At 45.9% G+C, this 20,288-nt stretch overlaps 1 protein-coding gene across 1 annotated transcript; it reads right to left on the bottom strand.

Moving 5' to 3' along the window:
- Nucleotides 1-2,006: 2,006 nt before the first annotated feature.
- Nucleotides 2,007-5,085, bottom strand: LOC137314545 (probable G-protein coupled receptor 139; the record flags this gene model as incomplete). Its single annotated transcript, XM_067979848.1, has 2 exons — nucleotides 5,016-5,085; nucleotides 2,007-2,893 (listed from the first exon to the last, which is right to left on the bottom strand). Coding segments are annotated over exons 1-2 (957 nt in total), but the record flags the coding sequence as incomplete, so codon positions are not given.
- Nucleotides 5,086-20,288: the final 15,203 nt, after the last annotated feature.

The following is a 20,288-nucleotide window of genomic DNA, read 5'->3' as shown; positions in this document are numbered from 1 at the left end:
TAAAGATACAAACTGAGTGAGACTGGCACTAGCTGGTGTTTAACACAAAGACAGCGTTGCAGTGAGGGAACTAAACACCAAAATGTGAACTTCTGCGGAAAAAATGGATTAACATTTGGTTATTCCTACAATTGTGTAGAGAATGCCAATCTAACTTCTATTAAATAAATCAGAATAAAATTGGACTCAATCTCAATGTAGTTCTGATCTGGGATTTGGTGAATTTCTCCATTATTCATATTCTTCTTTAATCTGAAACAATAACAGTATTTGTAACAGTAACAGATCAGGAGAGTGCTGCGGGACCCTGTCGAGATTGTGATAAATACTTTTGTAGTGTAGCGTGAATTTCTCTTGTAGCCAGTTCATGTGCTTCACAGGCAATCTGTAAACGTACATCGAGGCATCAAGCCGGGAGGTAGCGAGCAGTCAGGAAGATTCCAGGTGCTGCGAGGAAGCGAAAGCTGAGGTTGGAGTAGTCATGTTGGATCTGTGTCTCTCCCCACTCAACTTCTGCCACGATCTAAAGACCTTATTAACACAGAATCACACCTCTGGGACGGTGTCTTATCAACAACAGGTTCTGACAAATACAACCCACGATTGATTGACACTTCACTTGTTTTCTCTCAGTGTCCACAACGTAACTAAGTTAAGGCGGCAGATTTTCAAACCACCTCTAGCCCTCCTTGAATCGTACTTATTGCTATGGATATTGCTTGTATCCCCTGCCGTGTGGTCATTCACGAAGTGTCATTAACAGTCCTTTTAACAGGCTTTCCACCTTTTAACCGTCCTTTTCCTTCAGACATGCTGAAGCCGATTTAGTCTCAGGCTTTCGTTTATCAGATGAATGTTTACTACACAGTGCAGCTGCAATTGTCAGGGTCAGGTACACAAGACTGAGTGACTTTATTGTGCAGCCTCCAGGCTTCACCTTGAGAAATATCACACGTTAAATCCACAAGAGTGTTACCCCAGAACAAACATGAACTGTCTGGCCTGCTTCATCTGCTGTTCTTCTGCTGGTCAGCGCTCTCACACACTCCAGGCTGATTACACAGTTTGTTTGGTTATTTCTGTGTTCTATTCTCACTCCTGTCTCCACCCTCCTATCTCTTTATATGTTTGTCCGTCTTTCATTGTGTCTGTTCTCTGTTTATATCGTTTGTCTCTGTTTATTTTCTGTCTGTTTTTCTGTCTTGTTATTTCCACTTCTACTTCCATCACTTTGTAATTCTTTGTCAGTCTCTCTCTATCTCGTCCCATCAATGTCTGCTTGGTCTCTCATTATATATTAATCATTATACTTCTTTTTCCCTGTGGTTTTTTTTCTCTCACTGTCCCCTCCTCTCTCCGCCTCCCTCTTTCCCTCTGTCTCTCTGTCTCTCTCTCTCTCTGTCTTTCTCACATTCTCTTTGTCGCTGTACCACTATCTCCCTCTCTTTCTCTCTGTTTCTCTCTGTCTCTATATCACTATCCCAGTCTCTCTCTCACTCCTTATCCCTGTGTGTTTCTCTCTGTCTCTATGTCACTCACTCTCCCCCCTCTCTTTCCCTCTCTGTATCTCTCCGTGTCTCAGTCTCTCTCCCTATCCCTCTTTCCCCATCTCTCTGTCTTTTACTCTCTGCCTCACTCTCTCCCCATCTCTTTCCCTCTTCATTTATGTGGAATGCACCCATTCTGATCTGGCCCGCAGCAGTTAATTTGATTCCCAGCTTTGCAAATTTTGCTGGACGGACATTTATTTGAAGTACAGCTGAGATCTCTCGTGCCGTCATATCGAGCAAAAATGCATGTGTCGCGTGCAGAATAAACCCTGCCTCAAAAGTTCAGATTATCAACAAAATATAATATCAGAAGCATATTTCAGATCATTTAATGGTTCTGTGCTGCAAAATAAAATGTACTTTCCGTCCCCCGGGAAGTGTAGGGGATGGAGTATGAAATGGGACTTAGTTCTAGTGCTTGAAACCCTTCAGCTCTTTCTATGATTTCATTAATTTAACAATTAGATTGAGTGGGTATTTCACCGCGTTCTTCAGCTCCTCTCTAAATTTAGTCTGGGTCAGGACATAAATACACGTGTTTGTGCAGGAACTGAGAAGCTGCAGCATCTTTGCTGTGTGTTCTGTGAGAAAAACAGGATCAGTGTAGGAGTGAAAATACCGAATGTCTGCAATTCGCAGATAAATTAAAAACACAACCTTTGTCAGCCACAACAGTATAAAACTGCCCGATATACTGAAGAGTAAAATGATGGATTTCTTTCGGTTCTCCATCTCTGGATCACTCTGATTCTCTCCATTGCTGCGGCCCCGGAGTCCCCTGCGGACTCGACTGGACACTAAAATACGCCTGACCGTCAGAACATTGAGCAGCAAAATCAGACAGAACGGTACACAAGGTGTTAAAATAAGGTGAAACATCTCAAATGCGGACCATGCGGGAGAAGTACGAAAGCTCGATTTAATCACACAAAACCAGGGAACATGATCAATAATATCACCAGGTTCATATGCAAAATACCAGGGGACACTCTGTAAACAGCCCAGCACACTCACTGTTCCCAGAACCACAGCCGCCGTTCTCTCGGTGCAATATTTAGTTTTCAGCTTCTCACAACAAATGGCCACAAATCGATCAAAGGTGAAAGCGACTGTGAACCAGACAGAAACCCCCGTGGCTGCTTCACTCAAAAAGATAATAAAACTACACACGGGAGTAATGAGCAGGAATGAATCTCTGAAATAAATCATACCAATCCAATTCAATATCACACCAATGATAACGACCAGGAGATCGGCCACTGCCATTCCCAGCAGGTAGCGACTGATACATTTGGAGAGACCGCACTTTCCTCGGGACAGGATCACAATCGCCACCAAGTTAACTGTAAGAGAGAGAAAAGGAATCAGAGAAATTACTGATCAGACCTGGAGCCAAAGAAGCAGTTTGAGAGGATCCGGAGTGAAATTTCCAGCTGTGTTGCTGCATCGAAGGGTGGAAAATGATTCATTGACCTGGGCAGCGCTTTCGGGCAGAGAGATGTTTTTAAACACAATGATCAATAATGGATTGGGAGTTGGATACAGAAAGTGAATAAAGTGAGCACCGGATCCACTGGAAGGGCTGAGTGAGGGCACAGTGCCGGTGGGGAAGGGAGAAGGGATTTTACACACCGGTAATCCAGCGGTTTAAAGTAGATTATGGCTCCAGACGGAGAGGAAAGAGAGGGAAAGGTCGGCAATGTGAGGGGACGGGGCTGGGGGGGGGGGGGGGGTGAAGCTGTTTTTTTGCTCTGGCTTAAGGGATCCCACCGGGGCTGGCAGTAAGGCGGCTAAAGACCATCCCAGTGAGTGCGATTGGGAGGGAGACAAGGAAAAGGACATCTCGGAGCTGGAGGGGAGTCAGGAGCAGATAATTTGGAAATTTGGATAAACTGAAGGAAGGGATGAGGAAACAGAGGATTCAATGCAATGCGAGGTGAGGCTGGGTTTCAGAGGGAGAGACTGCAGCAGAGTGTGAGATGAAATCTAATCTATAGGCCCCACTAACACAATCCAACTAATACATTCAACAGTTCATTTATCTGGTTGTTGGTGTCAGTGAAGCTGTGTTGGGTATTAATTATATCAACCTCGTTGTTTATTGAATTCAGACCAGCTTTAAAAATACAGTATATGAATAATTCATCACGATCAATAAGTCACTGATTTTATTCTTGATGTAAATTTTAATTATATTTAGTGTTAAGTTGGAAAACAAGGAACATTCACAAAAAACAGACTGAGGACCTGACAGGGATATAAACATGAGGAACGAGTCCCACAATAAAAACTCACCCAATCTGACCACATCATAATGACACATTCAAGTCATTTTTCTCTGTTTAATTGTACTCGAAGTTTCAGCAGCTCATTCTGATGAATTATTCACACCACAGCCTCTTGCTTTCCCTTTCAGTCGCCCTCTCAATCACTCACTCTACTCTCTTTCACAAGTCCATTTTCATATCCGATTAAATCCTATCATCCTGTGCCTGCATTCTGTTCACCAGCCCCGTGTTTCACCGATCCTATTCTCAGTGTTCGTTTGTTAAATAGTGAAGCCTCTGTAGAATGTTTCTACCGATCATTCAATTCTCCACCTCTTCACCGACATTGTTCACGTCATCTGCAAATCATGGAGTAAACCGAATCGAATGCCTCTCCCAGGGAGATCTCACAATAATTGAGTTTCCTTCTCCTGTAATTATAAAGTAAAGTGATAGATGGCGGGATTGTTCAATTAAAAAAACGCTAAAGTCACACTTATAATCTGCAGATAAATAGAAGGGTTCTTGATTCCAACAGACACGGTGTAAATTGAGACAGCATAACATAAAAACAGTTCATTTTACAATGAAGTCCAGTGACAGTCAGTGAATTCATCCACAGTGAAGCAGAGAAGGAGATGTGAAAGAGTCAGCAGCAAACTCTGTTCAGTAATCAGACATCTGAAGAGGCGTCAGATACACAGATAATAAAATAATATTTCATAACAGTGATCACCAATAAATACATTGAAATCCCAGTTAAACTGAAGCATATTATTGGGGAGGGAGGACATTCCACTGCCTCCTTGTAACACTGAGACCGTGAGCTGTCTCATTATCAATCACTGAAAACACATTGATGAAAAGATATTCCAGGAGAGGTTAGTTCCACAACATGAAACTGTTAACAGCTCCTGATGGTCTGATACCAGCTCTTCGCGCAAACACTTGATTCCAATACATTCAGTGCAGAGAATAATCCAATAACAATGCCAGGGTTGGATATAAAAGGGTCATTATGGATATAATTCAACTCCTACAAGACCGAAAGAGCAGAGACTGAACACATTCCATCATCCAACCGATAGAACAGAACAGGTGACTGTGTTAAACGCGGTGGTAGAAAAAAATCATATGCCAAGTACAGCAGCAGAGTCAACGCTGATTTACACCATTAACAGCTGAGATAACGGCTTACCTGGAACTCCAACCGCTGAAAGAACAGGATAATAAATGTCTTCTATCTGAAATATTACTGGATATCCCATTTCTGTGAGAAGCACTGACTTCTGTTGGCCAGGAAACCACAACTCCGGCAGGCACTCTGAGCTGATCCATTCCAACAAGCCCTGATTTATACAGGGGATAAGTCTCCACTGACACGGTTATACTCCTGACCATTGCTATTAGTTACAGTGCCTTGAACAAACACATTACATCAGCAGCTTTGACTATGATGTAAATAATGTGGTGGATATAATACGAACATCTCAAAAAACAGGAAATTATCTTAATCAGACCTCTCTCAGGAATAAAGTTGAAATCTGTTCTCATACCGGATCGATCCAATAATAATGAGCGGCTTCATTTACAGTTGTTATACAATTGTATTGACCATGTTCACTCCTGGTGATTCATTTGTGAATATTACCGATTCTCCACACTGTAGACTGAATCCAGGGACGCAAGCTGTGGCTGCAGTGTGTACCATGCACAGGATGCACTGCAGCAACTCGCCAAGGCTTCTTCGACAGCACCTCCCAAACCCACGACCTCTGCCACCTAGACGGACAAGAGCAGCAGGCACATGGGAACAACACCACCTGCACGTTCCCCTCCAAGTCACACACCATCCCGACTTGGAAATATATCGCCGTTCCTTCATCGTCGCTGGGTCAAAATCCTGGAAATCCCTTCCGAACAGCACTGTGGGAGAACCTTCACCAAATGGACTGCAGCGGTTCAAGAAAGCGGCTCACCACCACCTTCTCAAGGGCAATTAGGGATGGGCAATAAATGGTGGCCTCGCCAGCGACGCCCACATCCCATGAACGAATAAAAAAAGCAGAACCGTTTCACTCTGTTCCTGCAGTTTCCCAGTTAAAATATAAATTGTGAGTCTCTGACACGAGGACAGTTAAAGGGCAGGTTGAGGATTGCAGCCTAGAAATGACTGTGGGTGATATTAGGGGACGGACACTGAACGTGTCCCATTGACATTCCTCTCTCCACTATTTTACTGCAGATATTTACCCGTTTATTCTACATCGGTTTACGGCTCCAGTAAAACTGGCCACGTGTAACACCGAGCTGAGCTCATGACCCAATTTGACCTCCATCACAAAGGCCCCGTGATTCCCTCACCCGCATCCATTCCTTCCTCAGCCCATTTCCATTGAAACCCTCATCAATGCCTCTGTCCCCTCCAGGCTCCATTCCTCCAATGCACTCCTGGCTGGACACCCAACCTCCACCTTCCATAAACGTGAGCTCGTCCAAAACTCTGTTGTCCGTGTCCAACCAGCACTAGGTCCTGCTGGCCTCACTGACCCTCACTGGCTCCCAGTTCCATATCACTTAAATTTAAAGTTCTCATCCTTGGGTTTAAATCCCTCCATGGCCCACCCCTTCCCATCTCCATACCTGCAGCAAACCCATCAATGGCCTCCTCATTCATCAGTTTTGGCCTCTTTTTCTGGGACTCCCCTCACTTGGTTCCACTCATCTATCTGATCAGAGCCAGGAGAAGCTTCTCTTCCCACCCTATCACCGTTATCTCTGATGTTTCTAAAGGTTCAATCCTTGGCTCCCTCCTCTTCCTCATCTACATGCTGCCCTTTGGCGACACAGTCCGTAGACACGGACCAGCTTTCAGATGGACGCTGACAAAACCACCGCCTCTCTTGACCCTTCGTGCATGAACAGAGAGATCTGGGATTATATGTGCACAAATCGTTGAAGCTGGCAAGGCAGGTTGAGAAAGGAGTTAAAAAATCATACGGGATCGTGGGCTTTATAAATAGAGGCAAACAGCACAAAAGCAAGGATGTCATGATGAACCTTTATAAAACACTGATTCGGCCACAATTAGAGTATTGTGTCCAGTTCTGGGCACGGCACTTCAGGAAAAATGTGAATGCCTTCGAGAAGGTGCAAAAGAAATTTACTAGAATGATTCCCGGGATGAGGTACTTTAGTTACGTGAATAGATTGGAGAAGCTGGGGTTATTCTCCTTGGAGCAGAGAATGTTGAGAGGAGATTTGAGAAAGTTGTTCAAAATCATGAAGGGTCTAGATAGAGCTTAGATAGACAGAAACTGTTCCCATTGGCGGAAGGTTCAAGAATCAGAGGACATCAATTTAAGGAGATTGGCAAAAGAACCAAAGATGACACGAGTAAAAACGTTTTTACACAGCGAGTGGTTAGGATCTGGAATACACTGCCCGAGAGGGTGGCGGAAGCAGATTCAATCATGGCCTTCAAAAGGGAACTGGATAAGTACTTGAAAGGAAACAATTGCAGGACAACGGAGAAAGAGCGGAGGAGTCGAACCAGCTGGATTGCTCTTGCATAGAGCAGGCACATGCTCGATGGACCGAATGGCCTCCTTATGTGCAGTAACCTTTCTATGATTCTATGACTCCAATGTTTTTGTATTTGTCAGACACACATTCTGTTTTAGATTAGACACAATCTCCTTCAATTAAAAATTGGGAAGTCCGAGCCACGGATTCCATCCCACCCCCGGCGTTTTCATTGGTGAGTCGCTCACCACTCCGGTCCTCCACTTCTGGCAACTTGTGCATCCACAGTCCATTTTTTCCTACTTTTGACAGCTGTGCCTTCAGCCATATCCACGCTCCAGTGTGGTCTCCGTAAGCCCCTCTATCTCCCTCTCCCCGTTTCAGGCATCAACCTTTGCTCAGTGGTACAACTCTCACCTGTGACTCAGAAGGTTATGAGTTCAAGTCCCACTCCAGAAGCCTGAACACATAATCCAGGCTGACAATGAGGGAGCCCAGTGCTGTCGAAGGGTCAGTACTGAGTGGACACTGTGCTGTCGGAGGGTCAGTACTGAGGGAGCACTGTGCTGTCGAATGGTCATAAGAACGTGAGGAATAAGGAGCAGGTGTCGGCCATACGGCCCCTCGGGCCTGCTCTGCCATTCAATCAGATCACAGCTGATCTTCGAACTCAACTCCACTTTCACGGCCGATCCACATATCCCGTGATTCCTTTAGAGTCCAAATGTTCATCGATCTCAGCCTTGAATATGCTAAACGATTCAGCATCCACAGTCGTCTGGGGTAGAGAATTCCAAACATTCACAAACCTCTGAGTGAAGAAATTCCTCCTCATCTCAGTCCGAAATCGCCCAACATTTATCCTGAGACTATGACCCAAGGTTCTGGACTCTCCAGCCAGGAGAAACAGACTCTCTGCATCTACCCTGTCAAGCCCTCTAAGAATGATATGAGTTTCAATTAGATCACCTCTCATTCTTCTAATCTAGAGAATACGTGCCTGTTCTTCTCAATCTCTCCTCATATGACAGCCCTCTCTTACCAGGAATCAATCTAGTTAAAATTCGTTGCGCTGCCCCGAAGGCAAGTATATCCTTCTTCAGATAGGAGACCAAAACTGTACACAGTACTCCAGGTGTGGTCTCACCAAATCCCTGTACAATTATCGCAAAACTTCCTGACTCTTGTACTCCAACCCCCTTGCAATAAATGCCGACATACCATTTGCCTTCCTAATTGCTTGCTGTACCTGTATGTTAACTTTCTGTTTTGTGGCGGAGGTCCACCAAATCTCTCTGAACACCAACATTTAATCGTTTCTCACCAATTAAAACATATTCCGTTTTTCTATTCTTTCTACCAAAGTGAATAACCTCACATTTCCTCACATTATACTCCATCTGCCACCTTCTTGCCCATTCACTTTGACGAACCGGATTCTTTACCCCTCAGTCTGTTGCAGGAAACATTGAGTCGAATACACCTTTAAAGTTCAACACAAGTTTAATAGCAGGACTCAGTCTGTAGCTTCGATTCAGACTCCTGAGGGAGTCCGGACGAACCTAACAGAATATGAAAACAAAGATATATACAACAATCCATACCTTTATACAGATCAATAGGGGTTGGAACATTGTTAACACAAGGGTCAGCACCAATAATAAGCTGGGCATAGGTTGGCCATGAGAGGTTACATGATTTCAAGCCAATCCCAGGTATCCCATGGCCTGATCATGCCGCAGTGACAGACACTGATGGATGTATCCTGTTCTTCTCACTAGGAATGTCCTTTTGGTCTTGCTAAGCTGTGACCAATCTTGATTAGCTCGCAACATGGAGACACTCAGACCAGACCCTGAAACACATCAAAGACTTCTACATTGATAAGACAATGCAGGCCTGCTGACTACACAACATATGGCCTAGCAGGGGGGCCACCTGTACCAATCTCAGTTACTAACTAATTAACCATTTCCTAACCATTTTGCATTCTGCTCCTTTGCCACGTAGGCGTTTTAATACTTTACTGAAAACTGACTACAAAGGCATTTCATTAAAGGGGCACTACGTATAAATTCTCATCCCCCCCTTTTATCATTCCATGATAACTAATTTTCGCTCACTCAGCAGTTCTGCCTGAGCAGAGTCTCATACTCGAATTTGTTCCATTGCTACCTGACAGCAAATTTTGACGTAAGCAACGATCAGGCCAAAAGTAAATATTGCTACAATTAGATTAATTAGTCCGTGCATCAAATACGATCCCCATGAGCCACTGAGAAGCCATTCTAACCAACCTTCTCCTGAGGTTTGGTGTAATTTTGTTACAGATTTCTGTATATGCTCAGCCAGATTAGTTATATTTTCCGAGTTATCTGGTATGCAGGTGCAGCATTCTGATCCAATCAGTGCACATGTTCCCCCTTTTGCGGCTAACAGGTAGTCTAGAGCCATGCGATTCTGCAAGGCCACTGTCCGAATGGATATCATTTCTGCATTAATATCCTTCATGCTACTGCAGTTTCATTGGCTACATCCTCTAATACCGAAGCCACCTGCCGAATTTCCTTGATTGTCCTGGCTACCCCATACCCGGGAAACAAAATAGCGAAATATCGCTCCGTTTCTGTAATTGCCCTTTTTGGCCTATAATGGTGGTGATCCGCTAGGGAAGGCAAGTGATAAACATATGGTACTACATTTCCGAAATAGCAGGACCCGATCCAGTTCTGAGGCAACCATGGGTATGCCTTATGGCCGCATATGAAATATGTCTCATTATATGCAGTTAAATTTCCCTCTTTAGCCATATATATAAAAGGCTGAGAGTCAAGGTGATTACACGGCAACCCACTGGTTTTATTAAGCGTTGGGGCCCACTGGCCCTGGAACATGCCCTGAGTAGTCAGGTTGACTATGGGCGGTAGCCAATAGTGGGTGGTGCTGCAATCACTATGTCCCATAAAAGGGCCATTATTTGGGGCATTCTTATTCCAACATATCGTCCCGTTTGGTCTAGACGTGTTGGTCAAGAGCAGGAACGGGGGCTTATGGGCTTAATTTTAATTAGGCTGGTACCATCCTCTAAACTCATTAAGACTATACCCCGCTGATGCCCATTCTATTGTTTCCGGGGTTCCTATCGCATTTCCCGAATTGTTTCGTCTTATGACCCATTCCGCAGATTCATGGGACGTAAAGGGAATCGGCTTTAAAGGGATACCTCCCTTGGAATGGATAGGAATGTGGGAACACACCCAACAGCTAGAGATACCCTGCCGTTTGGCATACACATAACTCATGTACAGGAAGGTGTTAACGTGCAGTTCGCGCTTTTGGAGTTGGAGATCTCTCTTACATCTCTGTAGCAGAGAACCCTCTAATCTTAGATAGTTAAAAATCTCTATGGGGGCTAACCCATTACGCTTTCTCCCTTGGTTAAATCTCAGGTACCGAACATACCTCTGTGTATCTCTCTCTTGTTTACGCAGCTCAGGGGTCTTTTCCCCTTCACGTTTACAAACATAATCATATTTGCACTCAGTCCAATAACAAGGTATTCCTCCATGCGATATTCCGAACTCTATCGAGCGGTGGGGCTGCCTCAGCAGCCCGGCACATCTGTCTGTCCGGGTGATGTTCCACCTTCCGAATCCGTCTGGGTCATTATCATTACATCGAAGTACGTCTCCTTTGCATAGGTGGTGTATGTGCTTAGGCTGGTCCCGTCGACATGTTCTCTCTTTGGTTACTCCCAGGGTCAGCAAGAGTTCAAGGCAGAAGATCCAAGGGAAGACTTTCATAACTGGTCACGATACCTATATAGGGAAGATTTCTTAGAAGAAAAGAGAAGTTAGCATTTTAAGTTTGAGACGTGGGACTGATAGTTTTACAGTGGTGGAGGTGAACCCAAGCACTCTTCCCCTCTACCTACACAGCGGTAGGGGTGGTGAGTAGAACCTGATAGGGCCCCTCCCAACGAGGTTCCAGTCCTTTCCTTGTCCAATTCCTGATTAACACGTACGTTCCCGGTTCAATTTTAGATGGACTGGCTATAGGAGGAAGTTCGACGTAGGCAGCTCGTACCCGAGAGTGGAGGCTTCTCAATGCCTTAGTTAATGACAAAATATAATTCGTCATTTCTGTCGTCATGTGGTGAAAGTGGACAGTTTTCTCAACGTTTTGATTCCACGGGGTCTTGAGGGGTCTACCATGTATAATTTCAGCAGGACTTAATCGCGCTACCCCAGCCGGAGTAGTACGTATTTGAAATAAGGCTACTGGAAGAAGTTTAAGTCAAGCAGTACCAGTCTCTGCCTGCAGTTTAGCCAGTTTATTTATTAAAGTCTGATTAGCACGCTCAACCAATCCAGCGGCCTGTGGTCTGTAAGCACAATGTAGCTGCTGTTTAATGCCCATCTGGGTGCAGAATTCCTTGTTCACCTGACCCACAAAATGAGGGCCATTATCGGAACTCACTTGATTCGGGATTCCGTATCGAGGGATGATCTCTTTCATCAGAACCTTTACAACTGTGGAGGCTTTGTTATCTGTTGTCGGATAGGCCTCTATCCATTTACTAAATACATCAACAATAACTAGGACATATTTATAACCTTGACATCTTTCCAACTCAATGTTGTCCATCTGGAGGGCCTCAAAGGGACCTTCCGGCAAAGGGGTTTTTCCCCATTCGCAAGGCACTCCCTTCCCAGGGTTGTGTTGTTGACAAATGAGGCAGCGACTGCTGATGCTCTGGGCTAGCGCTTGCAACCGAGGATGCCACCAAGTGGCCAGCAGCGTATCACTAGCAGCTTTGGCACTACAATGAGTTGCAAAGTGTACACATTCAATAACCCATACTGCTAATTCATCTGACATACAGGTCTGCCCCGCAGGGGTAACCCACAATTTAGATACACAGTCATAAGTACAACCAAGTTGTTTCCACAATTGTTTATCACAGCCAGGAGCGTCCTCCTGTAATTTCATGACGTCTTGGATGGTTGGCATTGGTTTTTCAGAGGGAGACTTGCTCTGGTTTGAGCTTTTAGTCTGACTCATCATTCCAGGGACAACCACCCTCTGTGTCTGGGACGCTTCCTTAGCTTCCTGATCAGCATATCTCTTTCCTATATCTACTGGGGTCTGTCCTGTCGTGTGGGCGGAGCATTTTATAACTGAGATCTGTCTTGGTAGCATCAGGGCTTGTAACAAATCTGAGACTAACTTCTGATGGGAAATCTGAGTACCTGCAGCAGTCAAAAACCCTCTGTTTTTCCATAACTGTCCAAAATCGTGAACAACTCCGAAAGCGGATCTCGAATCTGGATGCACATTAACCCTTTGGTATTTTCCAAGGACACAAGCTCTTATCAGTGCAAACAGCTCCGCCTGTTGGGCAGAATATTGAAATTCAAAAGCAGCAGATTCGACAGTTTTACCGTCCTCGTCCACGATTGCATATCCAGAAAGTTTCTCTCCAAAGGAACCGATAGAGGCACTCCAATCTACGTACATAGTTATGTCCGGATCCTTTATTGGGCCATCAGACAAATCGTCTCTGACAGAGGTGTCCTCCTTAATTAAAGATAAACAATCATGTCCTGGATCAGTCTGTTCAAGGGGTGGCTCTGTGAGAAAACATGCTGGGTTGATGGTAGTACAATGTTTAAATCGCAACTTAGGATTATTCAGCAGATATATCTCATACTTATTTGACGAGCCATCGTAAGATGTTGAGTCTGCAGCTGGCCCAATAATGCAGTTAGCGAGTAAGAACTGTATACTGTAATGTCCTGTTGTAAAGTCAGATTAGCAGCCGACTGCAGGCTATTGTAAATGGCCGTTAAAATCTGAGTACAAACTGAATGTCCAAGTGCTACCAGATCCAGCTTCGAAGAGTAGTATGCTACCGGTCTATGCTTGTCTCCATGTTTTTGAGTTAAAAGAGCAGTTGAGCAATCAGTGACGATAGGACAGTACAACTGAAATGGTCTGTCATTCAGGGGTCTCCCCAATGCGGGTGCTTGTGACAAAGCTTCCTTTAATCTCTTTTTTTTTATTCGTTCACGGGATGTGGGCGTCGCTGGAAAGGCCAGCATTTATTGCCCATCCCTAATTGCCCTTGAGAAGGTGGTGGTGAGCCGCCTTCTTGAACCGCTACAGTCCGTGTGGTGACGGTTCTCCCACAGTGCTGTTAGGAAGGGAGTTTCAGGATTTTGACCCAGCGACAATGAAGGAACGGCGATATATTTCCAAGTCGGGATGGTGTGTGACTTGGAGGGGAACGTGCAGGTGGTGTTGTTCCCATGTGCCTGCTGCTCTTGTCCTTCCAGGTGGTAGTGGTCGTGGGTTTGGGAAGTGCTGTCGAAGAAGCCTTGGCGAGTTGCTGCAGTGCATCCTGTGGATGGTGTACACTGCAGCCACAGTGCGCCGGTGGTGAAGGGAGTGAATGTTTAGGGTGGTGGATTGGGTGCCAATCAAGCGGGCTGCTTTATCTTGGATGGTGTCGAGCTTCTTGAGTGTTGTTGGAGCTGCACTCATCCAAGCAAGTGGAGAGTATCACATCACACTCCTGACTTGTGCCTTGTAGATGGTGGAAAGGCTTTGGCGAGTCAGGAGGTGAGTCACTCGCCGCAGAATACCCAGCCTCTGACCTGCTCTCGTAGCCACAGTATTTATATGGCTGGTCCAGTTAAGTTTCTGGTCAATGGTGACCCCCAGGATGTTGATGGTGGGGGATTCGGCGATGGTAATGCCGTTGAATGCCAAGGGGAGGTGGTTAGACTCTCTCTTGTTGGAGATGGTCATTGCCTGGCACTTATCTGGCGCGAATGTTACTTGCCACTTATGAGCCCAAGCCCGGATGTTGTCCAGGTCTTGCTGCATGCGAGCTCGGACTGCTTCATTATTTGAGGGGTTGCGAATGGAACTGAACATTGTGCAGTCATCAGCGAGCATCCCCATTTCTGATCTTATGATGGAGGGAAGGCCATTGATGAAGCAGCTGAAGATGGTTGGGCCTAGGACACTGCACTGAGGAGCTCCTGCAGCAATGTCTTGGGGTTGAGATGATTGGCCTCCAACAACCACTACCAACTTCCTTTGTGCTCGGTATGACTACAGCCACTGGAGAGTTTTCCCCTTGATTCCCATTGACTTCAATTTTACTCCGGCTCCTTGGTGCCACACTCGGTCAAATGCTACCTTGATATCAAGGGCAGTCACTCTCACCTCACCTCTGGAATTCAGCTCTTTTGTCCATGTTTGGACCAAGGCTGTAATGAGGTCTGGAGCCGAGTGGTCCTGGCGGAACCCAAACTGAGCATCGATGAGCAGGTTATTGGTGAGTAAGTGCCGCTTGATAGCACTGTCGACGACACCTTCCATCACTTTGCTGATGATTGAGAGTAGACTGATGGGGCGTTAATTGGCCGGATTGGATTTGTCCTGCTTTTTGTGGACAGGACATATCTGGGCAATTTTCCACATTGTCGGGTAGATGCCAGTGTTGTAGCTGTACTGGAACAGCTTGGCCAGAGGCGCAGCTATTTCTGCAGCACAAGTCTTCAGCACGACAGCTGGGATGTTGTCGGGGCCCATCGCCTTTTTTGTATCCAGTGCACTCAGCCGTTTCTTCATATCACGTGGAGTGAATCGAATTGGCCGAAGACTGGCTTCTGTGATGGTGGGGATATCGGGAGGAGGCCGAGATGGATCATCCACTCGGCACTTCTGGCTGAAGATGGTTGCAAACGCTTCAGCCTTGTCTTTTGCACTCACGTGCTGGACTCCGCCATCATTGAGGATGGGGATGTTTGCAGAGCCTCCTCCTCCCGATCGTTGTTTAATTGTCCACCACCATTCACGACTGGATGTGGCAGGACTGCAGAGCTTTGATCTGATCCGTTGGTTGTGGAATCGCTTAGCTCTGTCTATAGCATGTTGCTTCCGCTGTATAGCATGCATGTAGTCCTGAGTTGTAGCTTCACCAGGTTGGCAACTCATTTTCAGGTACGCCTGGTGCTGCTCCTGGCATGCTCTTCTACACTCCTCATTGAACCAGGGTTGATCCCCTGGCTTGTTGGTAATGGTAGAGTGAGGAATATGCCGGGCCATGAGGTTACATATTGTGCTGGAATACAGGTAGATTGGTGAGGACGAGGTCAAGTAAGTTTTTCCCTCGTGTTGGTTCGCTCACCACCTGCCGCAGGCCCAGTCTAGCAGCTATGTCCGTCAGGACTCGGCCAGCTGTGGTGCTACCGAGCCACTCTTGGTGATGGACATTGAAGTCCCCCACCCAGAGTACATTTTGTGTCCTTGCTGCCCTCAGTGCTTCCATCCAAGTGGTGCTCAACATAGAGGAGGACTGATTCATCAGCTGAGGGAGGACGCGTCGGTGGTAATCAGCACGAGGTATCCTTGCCCATCTTTGACCTGATGCCATGAGGTCCAGAGTCAATGTTGAGGACTCCCTGGACCACTCCCTCCTGACTGTATATCACTGTACCGCCACCTCTGGTGGGTCTGTCCTGCCGGTGGGACAGGACATACCCAGGGATGGTGATGGAAGAGTCTGGGACGTTGGCTCAAATGTATGATTCTGTGAGTATGGCTGTGTCAGGCTGTTGCTTGACAGCTCTCCCAATTTTAGCACAAGTCCCCAGATGTTAGTAAGGAGGGCCTTGCAGGGTCGACTGGGCTTGGGGTTTTGCCGTTGTAGTGTCCGGTGGTCCGTCCGGTTTTATTCTTATTATGACTATTTCGTAGCGAGAGTTTTACAACTGAGTGGCTTGCTGGGCCATCATTTCAGAGGTCGAGTAAGAATCAACCACATCTCGGCCAGACCGGGTAAGGATGGCAGGTTTCCTTCCCGAAAGGGCATTAGTGAACCTGATGGGTTTTTACGACAATCCGGTGGATTTATGGCCATCATCACTAATAGTAGTATTTTAATTCCGATTTTTATTTAATCAATTAGAATTTAAATTCTAGATTTTAGTCCAGGCCTCTGGATAACTAGTCCAGTAACATAACCACTATGCGCCCAGCGGACTGCAATAACAGGACTGGGAGATATGGACTTTGTTCACATTGAATCAGCAGTGTGAATCGTAAAATATTTACACATTTTTAATGGGAACAAGGTTTCAAAATGCTTCCGCCTGGTTTCGAACCTGGGACTTTTCGCGTGTGAGGCGAACGTGATAACCGCAACAATACAAAAACCTGATGGCTCAATTACCGTGTTCGGGACATGAACCCTCAGCCAAACTAATTTCCGTTTCATTGTCGAGGAGCTCATTTCACAGAGATACATTTCCTGCGCTGTATTTCGGAAGGCTGCAGAGAAGGATCGGTGGCGATGGTCAGGCAGGGAATCCCAGAGCATCGCGCCCACACAAACATTTCACTGTTTTTTTTGCATGTGCCTGATATCCGACCGCAGTGTAAATTATGGCGAATCAGGCATGCTCAGATCACATTGTTCACAGAGTGTTTTCTTGCAGCCAAATTACACATTAGAAAACTTGAAATGAGATTAAGAGATCGGAGTCATTTAAAGTGCTCCCCGTTACTGCAGATCAGGAATTAAAAGCTGGGACCTGCTTCAGGGCGATCAGAATGAGGCAATGAATCCGGAATTCGAAAGAAAAAGGTTTAACTTTCGTCCCTGGGTGGGATCGAAGCACAAACTTTTCCATTAATAGCTAAACGCGCTAACCGATTGCGCCACAGAGACCATCTGGTATTTTTTCTTGCAAGATACACTAAAGCAGCGTGTCACCGAGCCAAAGTTCCATGTTGCAGTCACAGAAATGTAATTGTCCACTATTAGTGTTACTTTTCCAGAAATAAAGGATGGGACATTGTTTGTGGAAACATGGAAACGGTCTGGTCTCGCTCACAGCATCGATATCACCGCCAACCAGCTCTCCTGCAACCGGCGCGCCCACCGGTGCTTTGTCTGTCACTTCGTAGCACTGTGGGAGAACCTTCGCCACACGGACTGCAGCGGTTCAAGAAGACGGCTCACCACCACCTTCTCAAGGGCAATTAGGGATGGGCAATAAATGCCGGCCTCGCCAGCGACGCCCACATCCCATGAACGAATAAAAGAAAATATTCGGAGCGTCCTGACGCTGATGTCAGGTTTTGAGCCCTGATCTGCAGTAACTGGGAGCGCTTTAAATGGCTCCGAATTCTTAATTTCACCCACAACATCAGATTAACTGTTAGAGGGGGACATGCCGACTCAGCTGCATCTTAGCCGCCTGTCTGGCCAGTCCTTTATTCGCCTCCAATTCCGTTTCCCAAAGCGTACCAACAGATTCACAAAGCTGTTTGTCATTTCGGTTCCTTTCGATTTGTCCAGCTCCCGAATGGTAATAATTTGCAAACCTGGTCGCAACCCGTCACATTGCATCGTGTCCAGGGATGGGTTATGTGGAGAGACTGGAGAAGCTGGGATTGTTCTACTTACAGCAAAAAAAATGTTAAGGGGAGATTTAACTGAGGTGTTCAAAATTATGAGTGGATTTTGATAAAATGGATGGGGAGAAACTGTTATTATTGGAAGGAGGGTCGATAACCAGAGGACACAACCTGCATTTGTCTTGCGCCTTTAACGTAGTAAAACGTCACAAGGTGCTTCACAGGAGCGTTATTAAACAAAACTTGACACTAAGCCACGTAAGGAGATATTGGGACAGGTGACCAAAAGCTGAGTCGAAGAGGTAGGTTTTAAGGGAGAGAGAGGCGGAGAGGTTTAGGGAGGGAATTCCAGAGCATTGGGCCTAGGCAGCTGAAGGCACAGGCGCCAATGGTGGAGCGATTAAAATCAGGAATATGCAAGAGGCAAGAATTGGAGGAGCACAGAGACATATTTTTATTCGTTCATGGGATGTGGATGTCGCTGGCGAGGCCAGCATTTATTGCCCATCCTTAATTGCCCTTGAGAAGGTAGTCGTGAGCCGTCTTCTTGAACCGCTGCAGTCAGTGTGGCGAAGGTTCTCCCTCAGTGCCACCAACGAACAGACAAAGCACCGGTGGGCGTGCCGTTTGCAGGAGAGCTGGTTGTCGGTGATATCGATGCTGTGAGCGAAACCAGACCGTTTCCTTGTTTCCACAAAGAATGTCTCATCCTTTATTTCTGGAAAAGTAAAACTGATCGTGGTCAATTGCATTTCTGCGGCTGCAACATGTAACTTTTGCTCGGTGACACGCTGCTTCAGTGTATCTTGCAAGAAAAGGAAGTGGAAGGTGTCTGTGGTACAATCGGTTAGCGGGTTAGGTTACTAGTTAAAAGGTTGGTGGTTTGTGCCCACCCAAGGACGAATGTTGCGCCTTTTTTCCCAATTTCGGATTCATGGCCTCATTCTGATCACCCTGAAGCCGGTACCAGGTTTGAATTCCTGATCTGCAGTAACTGGGAGCACTTTAAATGGCTCCGATCTCCTAATCTCATTTCAAGTTTTCTAATATGTGATTTGGCTGCAAGAAAACACTCTGTGAACAATGTCATCTGAGCATGCCTCATTCGCCATAATTTACACTGCGGTCGGATATCAGGCACATGAAAAAAAAAGTGAAATGTTTGTGTAGGCGCGCTGCTCTGGGATTCCCTGCCTGACCATCACCACCGATCCTTCTCTGCAGCCTTCCGAAATACAGCGCAGTAAATGTATCCCTGTGAAATGAGCTCCTGGACAGTAATACGGGAAATTAGTTTGGCTGAGGGGTTATATCCCTAACACGGAGGTTTCAGGAATCAGGTTTCCGTAGTACAGTGGTTATCACATTCGGTCCACGGTTGGAAGCATTTTGAAACCTTGTTCCCATTAAAAATGATTAAATATTAAATGATACACACAGCTGATTCAATGAGAACAAAGTCCATATCTCCCAGCCCTGTTATTGCAGTCCGCTGGGAGCAGGCGATGAATGCCAGCGTGATATTGGGGGTGAAGGTTGATTCCAATACTGTCTTATTCCCGATGGGATCTGGCGGAGATTGGATGAGCCCTATCAATTCAACCAATCAATGAAACGGTGTTTGAGAAACATTCATGCATATAATAACATCCAGGATCCTGTCTTCAGAGTGCGAGGCGCAAAGGTCTGACTCCAGATCAAAAGGCTGTGTGTTCACATCACATCGGGGTCACTGTTTCTTTCACCGCTCACATGAGACTGGATAATTCCCGAATGAAGGTTTTAATTGCTTTTTCACAAAAAAAACAGAAGTTTGGTCCAAACCCTGACTCAGTACCTACCCAGTGGCTGGGAGGGGAGCGCCTGATACCCTCATTTATTTCATGCAACAAACTGACACGAATACTGGTATTGATTCAATATCGACCTGCAGATGGACACACACAGAAAAAAGACAACCACAGGAACAGACAGCAACTTTTGCGCCTTTAACGTGGTCAGACGATTCAAGCTCGGTGAACTTGCTTCAGCTTTCTGAAATGTAATTGTCCATCCTTCAGAGGTCACGGGAAATATATTTTTTGTCTTTCGAAAAAAGACGCAAAAGGTAGAGACATGTTTTGTTTTCAACGCGGCTGGTGAAATGGCCGGACGATCATAAATTCGGAGGCACCTTTGAAACACTTAAAGGGGACTACCTAAAAATAACTTAGTGCAAATTTAAAATCACGGTCACTATTTATTTAGGTCTGAAAGAAATAACAATAAACATGTCAGTCAGCGCCTACGGTGAGACGGTACCGAACTCGTTTGCTCTGAAGTTCACCGCTGGGCTAAAGTTGACACCGTTTAAAAGACGCGAACCCACTCAATGTAAAGGATGAGCTCATAACCAACAGGTCCGGTCAACGTCACACACCTCCTTTCTTGTTCAATAGAGGGAGCAGAGGCGTGTACATCATCAGACACCAGCAACTTTCCCTTTTTCACAATAAACAGAACCCTGATC

Source organism: Heptranchias perlo, unplaced genomic scaffold (genome assembly GCF_035084215.1).
Source record: "Heptranchias perlo isolate sHepPer1 unplaced genomic scaffold, sHepPer1.hap1 HAP1_SCAFFOLD_52, whole genome shotgun sequence".
In the NCBI taxonomy this organism is placed as follows: Eukaryota; Metazoa; Chordata; class Chondrichthyes; order Hexanchiformes; family Hexanchidae; genus Heptranchias; species Heptranchias perlo.
This window is presented reverse-complemented; position numbering and strand designations above follow the sequence as displayed.